The sequence below is a fragment of the Schistocerca serialis genome, chromosome 5 (genome assembly GCF_023864345.2).
Source record: "Schistocerca serialis cubense isolate TAMUIC-IGC-003099 chromosome 5, iqSchSeri2.2, whole genome shotgun sequence".
Taxonomy (NCBI): Eukaryota; Metazoa; Arthropoda; class Insecta; order Orthoptera; family Acrididae; genus Schistocerca; species Schistocerca serialis.
This window is the reverse complement of record NC_064642.1, coordinates 27,420,161-27,441,714: the sequence shown is the minus strand read 5'-3', so window position 1 is coordinate 27,441,714 and position 21,554 is coordinate 27,420,161. Positions and strand designations below refer to the sequence as shown.

Sequence of the window (21,554 nt, the reverse complement as noted above, 5' to 3'; positions counted from 1 at the left end):
ATCCGGGCATTTGTCTTTATTGATTTACAGAAGCCACAGAAAAAAATTTATCATAATAATCAAGTAAGGATTCGGAAGCCATTCAGCATCAGAAATAAAACTAGTCGAACATGGGTGTTTGAATGGCAGGGAGCCACCAATGAACATAAGGAAGCACTGAGGAAATATGAAGCACAGCTCTCAGCAAAACTATGTCAATTTACATAAAATAGAAGAGGATACCATGAGAATGGTGTAAAGTTAAGAGAATTTCAACAATTTTGTTAATATCTGAAGCCATTCTTCCACAGTTGCTACTTCAGTTATGTTTATCACGTAGCTACGAAAAATTTCAGATGCAATTTTTCCTTTTCTATGTCACAAACATAACAGAACTTTTACAATTCCTTAATCTAGCCAAATGTGGAACAGGTGCTAGTGAAAAAGACATACCAATAGCCAAATATTCTCCAAGCAAAGATGGTCCAAGTCTTGACAAGTCACCTATTTCTAAAGCCATTCTCTATTGCCGATCAATAAACACCTCTAATTTTTTGTACAAATAGTGCTTTTGATACAAACAAAGTCCACAAAAACAATCTTCCATTTCTGCAAATGAAGGGAAACAATATTTACCATCTGTTTATAACAGAAAATGGAATGAACACTTTAATAATAAGTTTATAAAACGTGACATAATATTACCTGAGCTAAACTGTAGAAGAATCTGATTCAGTGACATACTGCCCATTAATATAATTACAAGACTCTTTTAGGGAGCTGGAGCGGATGACAAATCTGGTCAGAATGGTGGTGGTTGTTTGCATATCATGTGTGACATACACAGTAACCAAATGGGTTTTTCAGTAAGGGTTGGAACTTAAGAAATTCTCATTCATTTGATCAGTGAGACAACTCTTTCTCCAGAGATATCTGCCTTCTAAGAGTGTTTTTCAAACTAAGCACTCTCAGTGAAAGCTACGAAAATAAAGGAATGGAACATATCTCATGTCTTCGTGAAACATTTGCTATCATTTCTCTGATCCTGCTTAGCCAGGTGGTAACTTGTTTGCCTACGATGCTCCTGGCTGGGAGGTTTTCTCTGCTCGTGGACTGGGTGCTGCTTTGTCCTCATCATCATTTCACCAGCACCGACATGCAAGTTGCCCAATGTGGTGTCACCTGAAATAAGATTTGCAGCTCGGCAGCCGAACTTCCCCGGATGGGGCCTCCCGGCCATCAATGTCACACAATCATTTCATTTATCATTTCTCTATGGTGGACTGCTCCTTATCACACACAAGGAATGAATAATAGGATCAAGAGCTGCACTACATGTATGGGGTTGCAACAGCGTTCAGTTTTGGCATATCCCTCACCTCCCCCACTCACTATTTAAAATTTCCAGTACTGACAAACATTTATAATCTGAAGAAGGTGAAACTCTGCAACATGCAGATGGCATGGAGAATAAATCTCTAGAAGGCTGCAGATTGTAACTGGCAGCTGCAATGTTTGTGCACAGATAAGAGTTAAAAAACAAGCAAGATGAAATACCCACACTCACAGCAAAACCATCTGCATTAACAATTTCTAGATACAGAATGTCTCACAGAGCTTGTTGTGCTAGCTCCTTACCAGCCTCCTGAGAAGGGGATATAGGCTGCAAGTGAATATATGTCGCACCTAAACTTCTGACACGAGATTATTGTAAAAAATAAATCTTGCACCACTGAATTTACAAGAACATTCAAGCCTTTGAATTGCACTTCCTCCCACTCTTTCTTCAACACCCGCACAACTGCTACTACATATGTGATGGAGGCACTAAATTATGTTAGCAATCTACATAATAACCGGGCAGTGTAGAGCAACGATATTACCGTACGCTTGCGACAGATTTTCATACATATAATGGGGACTAACAGTATAGACAAAGCTGGTTCACTATGAGACAGTTCCGCACTGTCGCCTGATAAACAAAGTAAGAGCCTACGGAATATCAGACCAGCTGTGTGGCTGGATTGAAGAGTTTTTAGCAAACAGAACACAGCATGTTGTTATCAATGGAGAGACGTCTACAGACGTTAAAGTAACCTCTGGCGTCCCACAGGGGAGTGTTATGGGACCATTGCTTTTCACAATATATATAAATGACTTAGTAGATAGTGTCGGAAGTTCCATGCGGCTTTTCGCGGATGATGCTGTAGTATACAGAGAAGTTGCTGCATTAGAAAATTGTAGCGAAATACAGGAAGATCTGCAGCGGATAGGCACTTGGTGCAGGGAGTGGCAACTGACCCTTAACATAGACAAATGTAATGTATTGCGAATACATAGAAAGAAGGATCCTTTATTGTATGATTATATGATAGCGGAACAAACACTGGTAGCAGTTACTTCTGTAAAATATCTGGGAGTATGCGTACGGAACGATTTGAGGTGGAATGATCATATAAAAGTAATTGTTGGTAAGGCGGGTACCAGGTTGAGATTCATTGGGAGAGTGCTTAGAAAATGTAGTCCATCAACAAAGGAGGTGGCTTACAAAACACTCGTTCGACCTATACTTGAGTATTGCTCATCAGTGTGGGATCCGTACCAGGTCGGGTTGACGGAGGAGATAGAGAAGATCCAAAGAAGAGCGGCGCGTTTCGTCAATGGGTTATTTGGTAACCGTGATAGCGTTACGGAGATGTTTAATAAACTCAAGTGGCAGACTCTGCAAGAGAGGCGCTCTGCATCGCGGTGTAGCTTGCTCGCCAGGTTTCGAGAGGGTGCGTTTCTGGATGAGGTATTGAATATATTGCTTCCCCCTACTTATACTTCCCGAGGAGATCACGAATGTAAAATTAGAGAGATTAGAGTGCGCACGGAGGCTTTCAGACAGTCGTTCTTCCCGCGAACCATACGCGAATGGAACAGGAAAGGGAGGTAATGACAGTGGCACGTAAAGTGCCCTCCGCCACACACCGTTGGGTGGCTTGCGGAGTATCAATGTAGATGTAGATGTAGAGACCCATATGCCAGGTGCATGCATACATGCTACAGTCTAAAAACGGAAGTCAAAACAGAAGACAGTGTGCTTCAGGCCCTTTTGGTAATCAGCACCTCGCCATCTCCTCCATCTCTTCACAACACAATAAAACAGAGTGACTCTTCAACAGGACGGGATTTGTGTATTGAGAGGTCTGGTGATGTGACTAATTTAAGAGGTGAAAATGGGAAAGATAGGAAAGAAGTGCATTAGTTACACAATGAAATTTAGACTTCAAGTTATAAACAATGCAAAGGAACGTGGAAAGCTAGATGCAGATCTCATGTTAAAGAACACAACATTTGCGGATGGTGTGAAAGTGGAGAGAAACTTTTAAATAGTTAAAAAAGTAGTGTTCACTTTCAGGCGAAAAGTGCAAACATCCAGATGTGGACAGAGACTCGATTTTATGGTTCAAGACAGGAAATATGAAGATGCTGTTACAATGTAAATGATTCAAATTGAAGGCTGAACATAAGTGAAACATTTCTCCAATGCTATTTAAAAGTTTCGTATCGGTGGGTTTGGCGATTATGCAACAACATAACCTATCTGTTCTTCGCAGAACTACAAATGCGCAAAAAAATGTTTCAAGTGCATGAAAAGTCTAGTATCTCTTTGGTATTACATGGGCAAACTTCGAGGTAAAATTTTTTATTTACCTTCCCAAATATGGAATCCTGACCAAATGCCAGCACTACAGGAAATAATGTATGGGAAGCCAGTGTGAAAATACATACGTGTGGTGCTGCAAAGCAAAAGGACACAGTGATGTAGAAAATTATTGTCGATGGACGAAAATTGTCAGTGTATGTGGCTTTCAATCGGAAAACCATCCCCAAGGGAGAAAGCTTCCCAGTTGTAATTATTGTAAAAATTATTATTTTATTCAGAGTCGTTATTCTTCAGCAAATGTAATGTATATTTCAGAACAAAAGTACGCTGTCACTTGCAGAGAGAGTTATTTCACTTTACCAGATTTGACAAATTAATTTGTCTTCTTCATAGGCCTACAAAATTACAGATATTATGAATCGATAGACCTCGGCCATACATTTGTGCAAATTACAAGGCACATTCAATAAATAATGGAACACATTTTCTTCTCTCTGTCAATTTCGCATGAAAAAATGCAGAATTTGTTGTGTTATGATAAGTGGTGACGCTATACGTAGCGTTCAAAATGGCACCTGTAACACAGGTGCGTTCGAAGCAGAGAGCCGACACAGTTTCTTTTGGTGGACAACCAGAGCACTGCAGATAATCATCGGCACTTGCAGAATATCTACACAGACACACGGCAGTGAACAAAAGCACAGCGAGTCATTGCGTGAAGCATCCGTCATCGTCACAACAAGGTCGCACAAAACTGTGTTGACTGGCCACACAAAGCTGTGACTCCTGCAGTGTTAGAATGAGCCAGACACTCTCATTTGAGGTGATCAATGGATCACTAGATATCTCTGTTAACAGTGATGACACATTCATCCACTCATCGTCGTGTTCCCACTGCCTAACTGAAGACCAGAAAGGGCAGTGAAGGACCACCGGCACACAACTGCTTGCACATTATGAGGCTGTTCGTGACAATTTTTTGTTGAACATTGTCACAGGTGATGAAACGTGGGTTTGTCACCTCAAACTGGAAACAAAACAGCAATCCACAAAGTGGCGCCACACCACGTCTTGTCCGAAAAAAAAGTTCAAAACCGGAACTTCAGCCGGTGAAGTCGTGGCAATGGTCTTCTGGGACTGAAGGGTTTACTCTGATGTCCTCCCTCCTTGTGAAACGATCGACTCTGAAATGTATTGAGATACCTCAGTAAAATGAAGAAACAACTGCAGTGCACTCATTGCCACAAAAATGCAAATGAATTTCTCCTTCTCCGTGACAATGTAAGGCCTCACACAAGTCTGCACATCCAAGAGGAGCTTCGTGGAACTTTTCTTCTTCATCCACCCTACAGCCCGGAGATCTTTTATCTTCTGACTTCATCTGTTTGGCCCAATGAGGGATGCACTCCACGGGAAGCAGTGCACAGATGACGGGCAGGTTACTGGTGCAGCAAGAAGTTGGCTCCAATGTCGACCGGTAATATGGTACTGCACAGGTATACAAGCCCTCCCAGTAAGGTGGTGTAAATCTGTCTCACTGAACTGAGATTATGTTGAAAAATAGAGAGTGGAGAATACCAAGGTGTAACGGAATCCTTAATAAAACAATTTGTTTTCAGAAAAAAAGAAAAATGAATTGCATTACTTATTGAATGCCTCACGTATAACATACTTACTTACTACTGGTTTAGCTGATGTATCTTCTTCACAGAAGCATAATGCTATGATATGTCCAAGCATGCACAAATTGTATGTTATTATTATAAACAAAAATCTTATAAAAATAAAACCAACAAGAATGTAAATTCCCCTAAACTCAATAAAAATGGCTTTATTGTTAAGAAAAGAACTACAATCTGATATCTAAGTGATATTTCATAGTCTATAGCTAATTTGTTTAAAAAATATGGTACCAGTGTGTCCTTTACCACCAATAATGTCACCGGGTTACTCTTTATATGTAATGACAATCCTCCAACTGACAAATTTCTCAAATCTGGAGTATATAAAATACAATGTAGTATGTCTGAGTTTTTTTTTTATACAACAGACTGGCAGGGCCTTTAAGACCTGCTTTCATTAGAACTTGCTCAACGAAGATGTAGATAATTCATGTAATTCAACTTTTGTAGAACATCTCAAAATTGAGAAACACATTGTTCTTCTTCCTTCCTAACTAAACATGGAAGTTTTTCGTATAGTTGATAATGGCTACAAAATGAACCTTTTAGAAGAATTTGAAATATATAAACATTCCCACCTACATTGAAAAAATGAATGATCATCTTGCTTTAAAAACTGACACTATTTTGACAGTACATCATCTCTTACAATTTTTTCAAATATATTGTATATAACTTCCTTATATACCTTAGTTATACTCTTTATAGCCTTTTATATATTTTCCTTGCTGCTGGCACAACGGCTTGGCATGTACACAGAAGTGATTTATTTATTACAAATTACCAATCTGTCACTCTTGTATGTACAACAATCACATTGATTCAGTACATTTTTGGACATAGTATGGCATTATGCTTCTGTGAAGAAGATATTGACTTCTGTAAGTAAGTTTCCACAATACATTTCTTATACTTTACACATACATATGCGCAAGGCCTAATGATTTATAATATCCATAATTTTGTAGGATTTCGAAGATGACCAATTTCTCAAAACCAGCAGAGCGAAATAAATTATGTCTGCAACCGATGACTGAATTTTATTCTTAATTATTGTAAGACCTTGTGGTGATGGCTGGATGAAAGAGGAAGTGGTCCTAGACTGGATTTCGGCAGCCAGGACTTCTCTTCACTCAAAAGCTATGCTTTTATTGGATAGTTTTCATACGCAAACTGGCGATCGGGTGAAACAGAAACTGAAAGAAGGAAGCTGTGATGTAGTGATTACTCCTGGTGGTATGACAGGTGTGTTGTCGCCTTTGGATGTATGTATCAAGCATCCCCTCGAAGCTAGTATAACACAGTTCTATAGAAATTACATTGTAAACACAACAACTTCAACATCAGGAGGCCATTTGCAACGTGCGTCTGTGACAGAAATGTGCCACTGGAGTATGGCTGCTTGGAAATCAATATTGGAAGAACGTATCATGAAAAGATTAAAAAAACAACTGGCATTTCCAATATACCTGATGCAACTGAAGATGACCTCCCTTATGATAGTGACTCTGTGCAGAATTACAGATCATCTAATGGGGATGATTGAGTTCGATTTGGGTAAGTAAAAAAGCAGGTTGATTTAGTTTTGTGAAACAAAGTTGTTTTTCTTTTTTCAAGAACAGGTACTGCATTTGCAAAAAAGGTATAAGTTTTTCGGATTTTTCTTCCTATGTCTTTGATGGTTTACAACAGCAACTGCAGTAAGTTGTAATGGAAGTAATTTCAACTCACAAGATATGGGTGCAAGTCATTTTGAAATCGGCAATTTGTGATCTGAGAGGGAAAAATCTCAATTATAGGCTGCACCACAATTTTTCAAGCCAAAATTCAGGAAAAAAAGTGCAGACTACGTTCATTATTACCAATCAGCCATGCATAACTGTGATGATGAAATTAACAAATGCCAGTATAGAGCACTGAAGAACATGTGTGCATGTGAAATGTTCCCATCCATCAATACACTAGCGATTGCAGGACATGAGTCCCCCCCCCCCCCCCCCTCACGTATGCCAGTGGCCATACCTTTGTGTTAAATTTGTTTTGAAAAGAGGTCAAAAATCAAACAATCTTCAACTGTGATATAACTGACATACTGAGAGACCTTCTTCTTCTTTTTCCTATAGTAGATCATCTTCACTCCCATCTAATGTGTTTGTTACACAGCACTTTCTAAAACCATTCACAAATGATCCACTGAATGTGTGTGTCCAAGCAGCAGACAGCTCAGCACCACTTCTGAAACTTGTACTTGCAAAGTAACGCATCCTGCAATGATGACAAGATCTGTGTTCAGGGTGAATATGGACAAGGAAAAAAAAAATCCTCAGATTTTTCCCGAGTTTCTCCAATTAAAAACACCACTTTCCTTGATGAAAATACACATTTTTCCTGGATGAAAATACACTTTCTCCATATTACGTGACAGTATACTTTCTCCATATTAAGTGACAGTATACTTTCCCTTGGAGCTGTAAAACTTATCAATCCTTTGAATGTTAAGGGTTTTATAACCCGGTGTAGAACTTCCTGGCACTTTATGAAACAAAAAAATAATGTGTTTTTGAAAGATCTTTGATGTACAGCAACATGTTCACAGCATATTTTTGTGTTACAAAAGTATAGATATGGATTCCACCAAACACAGCATGCTAGTTTCCGAAGCACTGAAGTTGAGATTCCGATATGCTTTTGTTAGCCAGTAATAGCTCGGGTGACATTATCCTGCCAGTAAATGACAACAGATGTTCAGAACATAGGACATCATACTCAGCCAACAGCAACATCACTAAGTAGTGTGAACACACAAATAGGAAAAGTTAATGGTTTCAATTAATATACATGTAGTATAGCAACAAGAAAAGCTAATCTCCCACATATAATCTTCACCTTTTTTTAGCATGTGGCACCCTTAAGATATACCAAAGACAAATGTGACAGTTAAATTTTAAATGATGACAAATGTCTGGTCTTCTGGGTCTTAAATTTTTCTGGTCTTCTGGTTCAAATGGTTCTGAGCACTATGGGACTTAACATCTGAGGTCATCAGTCCCCTAGAACTTAGAACTACTTAAACCTAACTAACCTAAGGACATCACACACATCCATGCCCGAGGCAGGATTCGAACCTGCAACCGTAGCGGTCGCGCGGTTCCAGACTGAAGCGCCTAGAACCGCTCTGCCACACCGGCCGGCTCTGGTCTTCTGGGTCTGAAATTTTTCTAGGTGGTTGGTCCTCAAAGTGTAAAACTTTGAAAAAGTCAAACACTCCGCGATTTAAGAAATTTATCGCACATTCTAACACACAAAGTAATTCATCTTGCGTAGAAGGAAATTTGCTTTCAAAGTAACACTCCTCAAACCACCATTCACAACATCTTCCCGTGATCTGTTACAAATTTAAACAGTTTTGATGCCACACTCACTGAAAGCAGAATGTTGTTACAAAGTATTGCATAGTCTTTGTATTGAAGCCTTTGACATGTCGGCAGACAATTGTGTTTGCACTGTGTTGATGTACATGGCAAATTTTCTTTGCAACTTAAGTTGTATATTGGTGTTTTTCTCTCATTTACATTTTATTGCTGCAGTATTATTCTGCAGGAGTGGGCTAAAGTGAAATTCTTACCAGTCAAAAATACAAAAATTTCACTCAAAACTAAAACAATGAAAAATTTCCAGAATTCAAAAAATGCTCACGTTATTCCCAGTTTTCTCCTAGATGAAAAAATTCCTTGATTTTTCTCGGATTTCCCACAGTGTATACGCCCCGTGTGTTTAATTTCAGGATTTATGCCTTCGCTGCTGGTGTCACATGCCCCTTGAAAGCACAAAGGATCCCACAATCTATAAAAGAACACCTGGCCTCCTGCTTGAGACTATAATTAGTCAAACTACAATCAACTCATTAGTCGTCCGACCTTTTCAGTTGAAATGAAATATTATGACACCAGGAGGCAGCTTTTCCTTTAGTATAGTTTTACAACTGAGGACGACTTGGGTCACATCTTTGTCACATCGGCAAAAGCACACATCATAATGGTGATTGTGATCTCCTACCACCGATTGTGATTTCCTACTGCCCATAGTGCGAACCAGTACATTTTTGGTGTCTTTCTCTTCAACTGTAAACTGACTCTTTCCACATCCATTTCGATAAAAGAATTGTTCAAATGATCTATTGAACATTAACTAACGGTTGTACTGAATGTCATGCCAAAGTAAACAGGAGATTCCTTTCTGTTTAACCCTAAAAGGCACGCATGTTCCTTTCTCAGCCTTATAATGTGTTGCTGACACACTACCAACTTCTCCTCATAACATACCAGAAGACACTGGGCAAGGAGTGTTTGATGTCGCAGCCCAAGTCCGCTGCACGACATCACCCTTGTACGCCACCTACAACTGGCTGTGCCAATGCACAATGTTTATTTCATATGACATCGTGGGGAAACTACCACTCCATTTCAATATTTTCAAAAAGTTCAGTCTGGAAGCTTTCCTAGTTGAATTTGCATTTTTTAGATGTCCTTTGTACTTTTGCCAACTCCGAACATTGGCTTTTGTGACTCCGCACTTGCTCAAAGCTGCACAGTTGTTTATAGCTTCTGCATACTGAATAACCATTTGATATTTGAATCAAAGTAATGCCTGGATCCTATGGAAAAATTCCATGTTGAACCAGAATGCTCCACACCTATCCATTATACACTTCACACTGAAGTTTAGAAGAGGGATTTCCAAAGTAGAAAATAAATAAATAAATAAAATGCCGCAACAAGCATTTCCTGCTATTATATAACAATGCTTAAAGTGTGAGTGTACATTCTAGGTTAAAAAGCTACACATGGCAGAGAGTAGAGTTACTGCTTAATGGAAGTTCAAGGTTATATTCGGTAAAGAAAAGAAAAACTCCACATTATATGCTGCAAATGCACGATGACCCCGTATTTCTGGGCACAAAGTTCTGGGGAAAAACCTCCCCTCGAAATTAAGAGCTGTATGGCAGTCCTGTATGGTTCAGGGTAGGCAAGCATCACTACACACAGGTGCTTGCTGACAGATATCCAAAGATGTATAACATCAATTGTTAAATCAATTCCAAAAGCGAAACAAATCGACAGTTTTCCCACAACATTATAACCACTGCTAAAATATGGAAGCTAAATAAAAGTATTTTACTCGAATCTTATTAGATGCATCTGGTTTGTATATATGTAACAGCCCCCAGCTCAAAAATAGCCTGTTCAAATTCTGATGGAGTAAGAATTTTTTGTAACCAGTACACAAGGAGAGACAGTGGCATGCAATTTATCATCATTCACTGGAGCCTACTAATAGCACAAAATTCTCCACTGTGTCAAATGGGTAGCTGGCATGCAACTCTGCCGATGGTGAGCTACCTGCTGGACAGAAACGTTGTGCTTGGTTGCCCTTACTACTTTTCACGAAGAGTAGATTACATACCATCTCAAATTATAACACCCTTCCTTTCTTTTCCATAATAATTTAGTCACAAAGACAGCTTTGCCTTATACATACATTCCACACAGTCATAAAGAAGAAGCTGGATTTATGTGGCTGCATGCCCGAAATTTTATGGAACAGTCTTTACGTTGCGAAAACACGAAGGTGCACAACAGTTTCTTTGTTTACTTTATATATTTAATACATAAATAATCAGAGAAACTTTCCAGTTTAAAAGGCTGCTCAACCTAAAGGCTGAAAGTACCTTTGTTCATTGTGATTCAACTTGTGGTTTGTGGCTTCCAATGTATGACAATTTTTGAACTGCTCCTTTTAGATCTGCATATTCCAACCTATAATTAATTTTGTAGAATTTATATGCTGTGAAATAAAATTATTATAAAAAAGAACAATAATCAATAGTCTAGACAAAAACATAATGAAAAAAGGAGCCATACTGTAGTTTGTGTTGGGCAAAATTGTATAGCAAAGGATATGAGAAAGGATATCAGGTCCCGAGGTCCACTGCGATGCTCTAAGGTTAGGTGACCCGCGAAGTCATCAGTAACCAAATTTGGGTCACCCCCAGGTAGGGATGCGCATATTGGGCAAACCTGTGTGAGAACAGCAAAGATTATATTTTGTAACCTAAAACATAATAAAAATGCACAAAGTGGATGCAAACTACTTGAGATAAATACCTGACAGGAAAATAAATTTAAAAAACCTACTGTCAGTCCAGCCAACAGACACTCAAATCAAAAGGTAAAGGGCAAGGTACCTTAAAAAGTTATCAATTTCTTAAACTTTTACTGTTGTATGTAAGTGGTCTGCAATGTACAGTATGATCCACGAGGTGTCAAAAGTAAAACACTATAAACAATAAACTATGCAAATTTATTGCTTGTTAACAGTACATAAATGTGTAGGAGAGTCTGGACTTTGTACCTGAATTTTGTGTCACAGCACATTAGCAACCACATGTCCGCCACTGTGAATGTAGCACATTTAATGCCTGACAAGCACATTGCGCAATGTGATATGCAGCATTTCTTGAGTGTTTTGTTGAAAGGTCACTATAACCTGCCTCCATAGGCCAGACAGATTCTGTGGTCTTTAAGCTTACACTGTTGAACTGATGTAGCACCACACAAAGAACTCCTTAGGGCAATTAAGAAGCCATGAGATAGGTCCACCATTCAAGCACAGCGATCATTTAATATCAGGTTTAATTGTTCCCACATTATGAGAGCCCAATGTGGTGGAGTGCCAACCTGCTGATAGATATTGGTGTTCGGTGCCCCATCTTGTTGTAGCCGAGGGCCACATACAGCTCAATCATTCCAATATAACGGACAGTACAAACGGTCACCTCTGCAAAATGGGCTGAAGGCTCTCTCTTGGGTCACTCAGCACCACACATTCACTTTGGTACTGGCTCTTTCAAGCTTTTACGAGACTCGTGAATTCTCGGTTCCCAAAATGATACAGTTAGTGTTGACTCAGCCACTTGCATGAAATGTGGTTTCATCCACGAACATCCATCAATTTAACCACTGATAATTTGCTTCCTGCCTCTCACACATCAAAACAACAAATTGGAGTTGAGCTCCATAATTCAGCTGTGTTGGTGCCTGTGAGTGCCGAATATGATATGGATACATGTTAAGATATTATCTAACGATCCTTGGACATGTTGTGTATGGTGTCTTCAGCTCTGTTGATAAATGGCAGAGTGACTTGTGTGAACTCGGAATTGTGGCTTATCAAATATCTTCTTCCATGTTTCTATCACACTGCCTTCCACCTGTGTGAGGCATCTACAATGCATTTTCCAAGGACATTTTGCACCATTTAACAATGTCTCCATGTGATGGGACTTACCTAATGTACTGACATCTGAAGGTTCGCTGGGTCTATATGACACTCAAACATTTTGCGTACTGTATGAGACACTGAGTGCATCATTGTTGCCTAATTACCATTTTCACTTAATCGAGACGCATGGAGTGTGTTAACTTGTGCCACATTCGTACAACATTTTTCTGATGCCTGGTGTTTGTGCTGTGAACTATGTGCTATTGGCTCGCCTTACAGAGCACTGTCAGTCATTGTAAACTCACATCATATTATACTTTTCTGAGATCTCAAACAGATTCCCTTTATAACACAAGTTTTCAGCACCAAGAACCCCTGCTAACACAGAAGGATCCGAAAATTGCAGAAATTTGGCACTTTTCTCAGTACAATTTGCACTGGCTAACAGTCTTTCACACCAAATACTCACCAAGATACAGTACTTCAAAGCAATGGCAAATTTCTCAAATCATCAATAAACTGCAAGACATGCACCTTTTAACATAATAACTGTATTTTACAACATTTTTTTAGAAGTAAAACAGTATCAGCCTAAAACTGTCAATGTTTGTCAAGTAGACAAAGCCTGAAACCCCCCTTTTTCCCCTATCAATGAGGTGATCATAACTGCCTGGTTTGGAGAGGTGTGTGAACAGGTGGGCCAGTGTCCTTGGGACCATGGCACCAGCATAATGAACACTGTGCTGTCTCAATGGACTTTGAGTATACTATACACCCAACATGTCTGTGAACAAATAGAGGTGTTGATTGAGATATGTTCAATACCTTCTGAACAAGATGTAGTATCAGTCAGTTTTCTGTGAACATCCACCATTCTCCGAGACAAGAAGGTGGTGTGATTAAGCATAAGAACAATTGGTCATGAAGAGGTGAACTGTTATTTAGATCAAGTAATTCTCATCAACTGCTTGAAGAAAGTGCTGGAAGAAAATACGGAAGTCCTGAACCTAGCCTCTTTACACATGTTCTGAAAATGGTAGACAAAAAGGTGCAGTCAATTCTATTACTCCCCTCAAATGAATTCATATTGCCAAGTAATCTGATGATGACCTGAGAAAATTGTTCAGATTTGAGCTTGCAACTATTTTTTATGCACCTCTTCACTGAAGATGATATAGGCAAAGGCGCAAAGTTAGCGTCGTATGCAGTGTTCACTCCCGTACAAGAAGAAGTGGATCTCAGTATGTCAAATGTGCAGCTTTTGATGGTGGGTATCTTCTACAGAGAGTTGTTTGAAGCATGGCTACATTAGCAATGTTCAAGCCTGTGGGCAAGATCCATGTGCACTATGTGCATTAAGCACTTATAATGTCATAGCCTTTTTTCATGGGATTATGAAATGTTGACAATTAGAAGCACCTACCACGAAAAACCTGTGTTTCTGCCTTTTTACACAGCCGTAACAAAAATAAGCATCCCATTGAAAGTCAGGGGAAAGAGTCTTTCAAGTGAAGCATTGATCAGTAGAGGCACCCACCATTGTCCTTTTAAAGAAGTTGCACAGTTAAATTGTAAGGCTAAACACGCCCCTTTTTATTTTTATGTATTTGAGAGTTTTGCCATTGAAACTCCGTACCTTGACAAGTACTTGGTGTAAAAATACAATTAACCAGTGCAAACTGTAAAAGCTTCCACTCTTCAAGGAAGATAGGGGGGAAAAGAGAGGTGGGGAGGAAGAGAGAGAGAGAGAGAGAGAGAGAGATGAGAGAGAGAGAGAGAGAGAGAGAGAGAGAGAGAGAGAGGGGGGGGAGGGGGGAAGAGAGAGGGGGGAGGGGATGAAGCGAGAGAGGGGGGAGAGAGAGAGTGGGGGGAAGAGAGAGAGAGTGGGGGGAAGAGAGAGAGAGTGGGGGGAAGAGAGAGAGAGGGGGGGAAGAGAGAGAGAGGGGGGGAAGAGAGAGAGAGGGGGAAGAGAGAGGGGGGGAAGAGAGAGGGGGGGAAGAGAGAGGGGGGGAAGAGAGAGGGGGGAAGAGAGAGGGGGGGAAGAGAGAGAGAGGGGGGGGAAGAGAGAGAGAGAGGGGGGAAGAGAGAGAGAGAGGGGGGGAAGAGAGAGAGAGAGAGAGGGGGGAAGAGAGAGAGAGAGGGGGGGGGAAGAGAGAGAGAGAGAGGGGGGGAAGAGAGAGAGAGAGAGGGGGGGAAGAGAGAGAGAGAGAGAGGGGGGGAAGAGAGAGAGGGGGGGAAGAGAGAGAGAGGGGGGGAAGAGAGAGAGAGGGGGGGAAGAGAGAGAGAGGGGGGGAAGAGAGAGAGAGGGGGGGGAAGAGAGAGAGAGGGGGGGGAAGAGAGAGAGAGGGGGGGAAGAGAGAGAGAGGGGGAAGAGAGAGGGGGAAGAGAGAGGGGGGGAAGAGAGAGGGGGAAGAGAGAGGGGGGGAAGAGAGAGAGGGGGGAAGAGAGAGAGAGGGGGTAAGAGAGAGAGAGGGGGGGTAAGAGAGAGAGGGGGGGTAAGAGAGAGAGGGGGGTAAGAGAGAGAGGGGGGGTGAGGGGGAGAGGGGGGAGGGGGAGAGGGGGTAAGAGAGAGAGGGGGGAGGGGGGAGAGGGGGGAAGAGAGGAGGGGGAGAGGGGGGGAAGAGAGAGAGGGGGGGGAGAAGAGAGAGAGGGGGGGAAGAGAGAGAGGGGGGGAAGAGAGAGAGGGGGGGAAGAGAGAGAGGGGGGGAAGAGAGAGAGGGGGGGAAGAGAGAGAGGGGGGGAAGAGAGAGAGGGGGGGAAGAGAGAGAGGGGGGGAAGAGAGAGAGGGGGGGAAGAGAGAGAGGGGGGGGAAGAGAGAGAGGGGGAAGAGAGAGAGGGGGGGAAGAGAGAGAGAGGGGGGGAAGAGAGAGAGGGGGGGGAAGAGAGAGAGAGGGGGGAAGAGAGAGAGAGGGGGGAAGAGAGAGAGAGGGGGGAAGAGAGAGAGAGGGGGAAGAGAGAGAGAGGGGGGAAGAGAGAGAGAGGGGGGAAGAGAGAGAGAGGGGGGAAGAGAGAGAGAGGGGGGAAGAGAGAGAGAGGGGGGAAGAGAGAGAGGGGGGGAAGAGAGAGAGGGGGGAAGAGAGAGAGGGGGGGAAGAGAGAGAGGGGGGGAAGAGAGAGAGGGGGGGAAGAGAGAGAGGGGGGGAAGAGAGAGAGGGGGGGAAGAGAGAGAGGGGGGAAGAGAGAGAGGGGGGAAGAGAGAGAGGGGGGAAGAGAGAGAGGGGGAAGAGAGAGAGGGGGGAAGAGAGAGAGGGGGGAAGAGAGAGAGGGGGGAAGAGAGAGAGGGGGGAAGAGAGAGAGGGGGGATGAGAGAGAGGGGGGATGAGAGAGAGGGGGGAAGAGAGAGAGGGGAAGAGAGAGAGGGGGAAGAGAGAGAGGGGGAAGAGAGAGGGGGGAATATTTTGGCTCCCTCCAGTCAGCAAAGGGTTCTCAAGTTCAAAAACCTGGATTCTACAGTCATACGGCCTACATGCAACATACTAAAAGTTCATAAAATTCAAACGTTTTTCTAAGGTCCAGTGTGCTTGCTGACTGGACCGAATGAGCAACTCCTTGCCCTAGTACTTGCCAAAATTGTGCTAACTTTTAGTTTTAATTCTAGTAACAACTAATTTTAATTTTGTTACTTATGTTCTCATCATACTCATCTTAATCAAACTCTTCCTTAATAATGTAGGAAACAACTACTTTATTACTCTTCTGTTAATTTAAAAATCCATCTGCGATTTCAAAATTCCTATCAACAAGAATCTCTCTCTAATGAAGACCTGCTATTTCACATGATGTATGGAAAGCATACTCTGTGCAACTATTAACTTTCCAAGTTGTTATGAACCAGCATTCCGGCAACAGGTTTTCTTACAAAGTATTAGCTGCAATAAAGAACTTCAAACAGGTATTTCAAGACTTAAAATTCTGCTCTCAGAAAATAGTGGTACTAATTTAGAAATTTACAAAAAGAATAATGTTGACAAAGCAAAATATTGATTATATAATCTTACCACTTCGAAAAGACGTTTCTGAATGTTCTGAGGCAACATGCTCTTGCAATGTTGTTTCAGTAAAGCCCATTTTCCACAATATGGGCACGTGAAAGCCTGCGGCTGCTCTACACTAAGCGCTTCACCACCATAATACAAATCTGAAATTCAAATAATATACTGCTGTAGCAGATACAAGTATCAAACACAACACTATCATTAAACTTGGCACAAATATCCTAAAATTTCCAAGATGTTGGATGACAGTTTGCACCTGTTTGAAAGTTAATTACATCTAAATTTTTAAGAAAAATCTGCTAAACATGTATTACTGTATACAAACTTGTCTTTTTGTATTAAAAAAGAAATTATAACTGACAATGGTATAAATCAACATTATAGCAATAGACAGACTGCTACTTACCGTAAAGAAGACACGTCAAGTTGCAGACAGGCACAATTAAAAGACACTCGTATTGTTTCTGACTGCAACTTGACATGTCTTCTTTACAGTAAGTAGCAACCTGTCTTTTCCTACATTGTTGACATTCCCACCTGGAGTTCCCAATGGTATAAATCAGATCTAATAAGATGAGGCAGAGAGACAACCCCATTTATCAACAGCCAAAGGCCTATACGATACTTAACATTAAACAATAACTTGTACAGTTGCAACAACATTTGCTGAAAAATGAAATGCTGTCCTTAAAAACAGAAAATCACACTGAGAGCCTGTTTAAATTTTCATGTACATTTTACCAAAAAAGACAACAACCAAAGGAATAATATTATTGTCCAAGGTGAACAAGTGAAATAGATATTACACTACACTGATTTGGTGCCTCCTACTTTCATACACGAGGAGACTGGAGGAATTAATGATAAGATAAAAGAAATTATTTAGATTGTTAAGTGATGTGAAAACTTACTTGTGATTGTGTACCAAAACTAAAAAGAAAAGAAAAAGAAGAAAAAACAGGAGGTGAACACGGACTGAAGGAAATGTATGAAAGAGGTAGCTGCTTGGTAGAGTGGTAGCACAATATAGGGATCATCCTATATCAGGGTCAGTGATGACAGTCATGGTGGTGTTTTTCTACTGCTGATAGACTGACGATGCATCTGTTTCACATAGCCAACGGGATGACACTTTTGTGTAGCCAATGAGAGGTGAGATACCAGGCAATGAATTTCTAGTGCCGAAACAGAAATCATTCTCTTCTTCACTTTTGTCACAAATATTTGACTGCTTTTACCCAAATATGTTACAAATTGAGAGGTTGTGGTTGGGGTGGGACATATTAGCACAGCTAAAACTAAATTAATAATACTGGTTGTCAAAAATTTATCTGTTACTTTCAAATTTTTTACAATTTCAGAAGTTGCGATACACTGACATGAGAAGTGACATTATTCCTTCAAAATACAACCTCCACTGCTGCTCTCTCCATTGGCAGCATAGACCCAGAAGCTGACACACATTCTTCCTTCCTGTTATACACTGCACTCAGCACTAACACGCTGCTGCACAAAACACAGAGGCAAGCCACTGGCCCTGAGCTATACTTTTACCAGAACTGTACGATTTCAGATTGCTTATTATGGTGATATGATTGAGATATTGAAACCAGATTTTAAAGTAGACAACACATTTGAAAGTGCAGCTGCCTTTGACCATAATTATTTTTCTGTTGCATCAGATGAAATTGCATTCTAAAACTGAAGAAACTGCAGAAAGGTAAAAAATGCAAGAGCCTGAACCTGGATAAATTCAAGAAATCAATGGTTGTTGAGAGCTTCAAAGAGGACATTAAGCAACAACTGATTGAAACGGGTGAAAATTCTATTCCTACATAAAAATCTCTAAATGGGTCAACAACTTCTATCCAGTCACATATTGACCAATCCGGTGTGGCAATGGAGGAAGGTTGCAAAAGGAAAGTGTTAGTCCTAAATTTTGCCTTTAAGAAATTGTTCACACAAGAGGATCGTACAAACATATCATCATCTGACCATTGTACAGACTCCTGTGTGGATAATATAGTAAAAGGTATCCCTGGCATAGAGAAGCAACTGAAAGAATTGAAAACGAATAAGTCGCCAGGTCAGGATAAAATCCCAATTCAGTTTTACAAAGAGTATTTTGTCATGAATCTTTCACACAGCGCTCATTACTAAGTAACTGGAGGAAAAAAGTGCAGGTGACACCCGCATATAAGACGGGGAAAAAAATAGACCTGTAAAATTACAGACCATTATCCATACCATCAGTTTTCTGCAGAATTGTTGTATATATTCTCAGTTCATATGTAATAAATTTCCTACAGACCAAAAAGCTAATGTCCACGAGTCAGTAGTTTCAGAAAGCATCACTAGTGGAACTTGTGCAAAACTCAGCTTGCTGTTTTCTCACACGATATCCATAGCATCCACACAACCTGGATAAACTAAAAAAATCAGAGGTTGTAGAGTGTTTCAGAGAGAGCATTGGAGAACGATTGACAAGAACGGGGGAAAGAAATAACGTAGAAGAAGAATAGCTAGCTTTGAGAGATGAAATAATAAAGGCAGCAGAGGATCAAGTAGGTTAAAAGACGAGGGCTAGTAGAAATCCTTGGGTAACAGAAGAAATATTGAATTTAATTGATGAAAGGAGAAAATATAAAAAGGCAGTAAATGAAGCAGGCAAAAAGGAATACAAACGTCTCAAAAATGAGATCAAGAGGGAGTGCAGAACGGCTAAGCAGGGATGGCTAGAGGACAAATGTAAGGATGTAGAGATGTATATCACTAGGGGTAAGATAGATACTGCCTACAGGAAAATTAAAGAGACCTTTGGAGAAAAGAGAACAACTTGTATGGATGTCAAAGAGCTCAGATGGAACACCAGTGCCAAGCAAAGAAGGGGAGGCTGAAATGTGGAAGGAGTATATAGAGCGTCTAAACAAGGGTGATTTAGTTGAGGGCAACATATTATGGAAAGACGAGAGGACATAGATGAAGATGAAATGGGAGATATGGTACTGTGTGAAGAGTTTGATAGAGCACTGAAAGACTTGAGTCGAAACAAGGCCCTGGGAGTAGTCAACATTCCATTAGAACTACTGATAGCCTTGGGAGAGCCAACCCTGACAGAACTCTACCATCTGGTGAGCAAGATGTACGAGACAAGCGAAATACCCCCAGACTTCAAGAAGGATATAATAATTCCAATACCAAAGAAAGTAGGTGTTGACAGGTGTGAAAAGTACCAAACTATCAGTTTAATAAAGTCACAGCTGCAAAATACTAACACAAATTGTTTACAGATGAATGGAAAAACTGGTAGAAGCTGACCTGGTTGGATTCTGTAGAAATGTTGGAACACGTGGGGGCAATACTAACCCTACGACTTATCTTCGAAGAGAGATTAAAGAAAGACAAACCTACGTTTCTAGCATTTGTAGACTTAGAGAATGCTTCTGACAATGTTAACTGGAATAACCTCTTTCAAATTCAGACGGTGGCAGGGGTCAAATACAGGGAGCGAAAGGCTATTTTCAATTTATACAAAAGAGTCAAGGGACATGAAAGGGAAGCACTGGTTGAGAAGGGAGTGAGACAGGGTTGTAGCCTATCTCCAATGTTATTCATCTGTATACTGAGCAAGCAGTAAAGGAAACAAAAGAAAAATTTGGAGTAGGAATTAAAATCCATGGAGAAAAAATAACAATTTTTATGTTTGCCAACATTGCAACCTGTCAAAGACAGCAAAGGACCTGGAAAAGCAGTTGAATGGAATGAACAGTGTCTTGAAAGGAGGAGGATATAAGATAACATCAACAAAAGCAATCAAGCAGTTGATGCTGAGGGAATTAGATTAGGAAATGAGACACTTAAAGTAGCAGATGAGTTTTGCTATTTATGGGAGCAAATAACTGATGGTCGAATCAGAGAGGATATGAAATGTAGACTGGCAATGGCAAGGAAAGTGTTCTGAAGAAGAGAAATCTGCTAACATCGAATATAGATTTAAGTGTCAGGAAGTCTTTTTTGAAAGTTTTTGTATGGAGAGTAGCCATGCATGGAAGTGAAACATGGACGATAAATATTTTTGAGAAGAAGAGAATAGAAACTTTCGAAATGTGGTGCTACAGAAGAATGCTGAAGATTAGATGGATATATCATGAACTAATGAGGAGATACTGAACAGAATTGGGGAGAAGATGAATTTGTGGTACAACTTGACTAGAAGAAGGGATCAGCTGGTAGGACACGTTCTGAGGCATCAAGGGATATTCAATTTAGTGTTGGAGGGAAGTGCAGAGGGTAAAATTCATAGAGGGAGACCAAGGCATGAATGCACTAAACAGATTCAGAAGGGTGTAGGTTGCAGTAGTTACTTGGAGATGATGAAACTTGCACAGTATCTGCATCAAACCAGTCTCTGGCTTGAAGACCACAATAACAACATCCTGTGAACCATGGATGAAGGGCAGCAGGCAGATTCTATATTCCTAGATTTCTGAAAAGCGTTTGACAGAATGCATCACTGCAGACTGTTAACGAAGATACAAACATACAGTGCAAGTTCCCTGATAGACAAGTTGTTCAAATACTTCTTAAAATACACTATGTAACAAAAGAAAACTTTTTGTTTAAGTGAATTTTATGCTTGTTTTGGATGAATCAGGTCATGAGATGAATAAATGGTTCAACCATATGTTATGTGTTTCAGGTGCACATTATTGATGAATAATGGCATCTTCCCGTTGTTGTAAGCATCATCCAGACTGTTTTTGTTGTGTGTGTAACATCTTCCCGGGATCAAAAGCACAGAACAAAGAATGCTAACAACTTCTGTTCAGCATACAGGTGATATTTAGGTATCCCTGTGTGAGACTAATGCAAGAACTGGTGACGCATGTCACATGTTGTTGCAGATCCACTCTCAAGGCCTGGTATAGAGGGGAAAACAAAGAAATGAAATTTGGTGTGTGTGTAG

At 40.6% G+C, this 21,554-nt stretch overlaps 1 protein-coding gene across 1 annotated transcript in view; it reads right to left on the bottom strand.

Moving 5' to 3' along the window:
- LOC126481720 (E3 ubiquitin-protein ligase Kcmf1-like) overlaps positions 1–21,554 on the bottom strand; it is a 99,302-nt gene that overhangs the window by 62,964 nt on the left and 14,784 nt on the right. Inside the window, 4 exon segments of the mRNA XM_050105672.1 lie at positions 11,286–11,424; positions 12,900–12,969; positions 16,592–16,663; positions 16,666–16,731. Coding sequence (XP_049961629.1) covers positions 11,286–11,424; positions 12,900–12,969; positions 16,592–16,663; positions 16,666–16,731 — 347 coding nt within the window.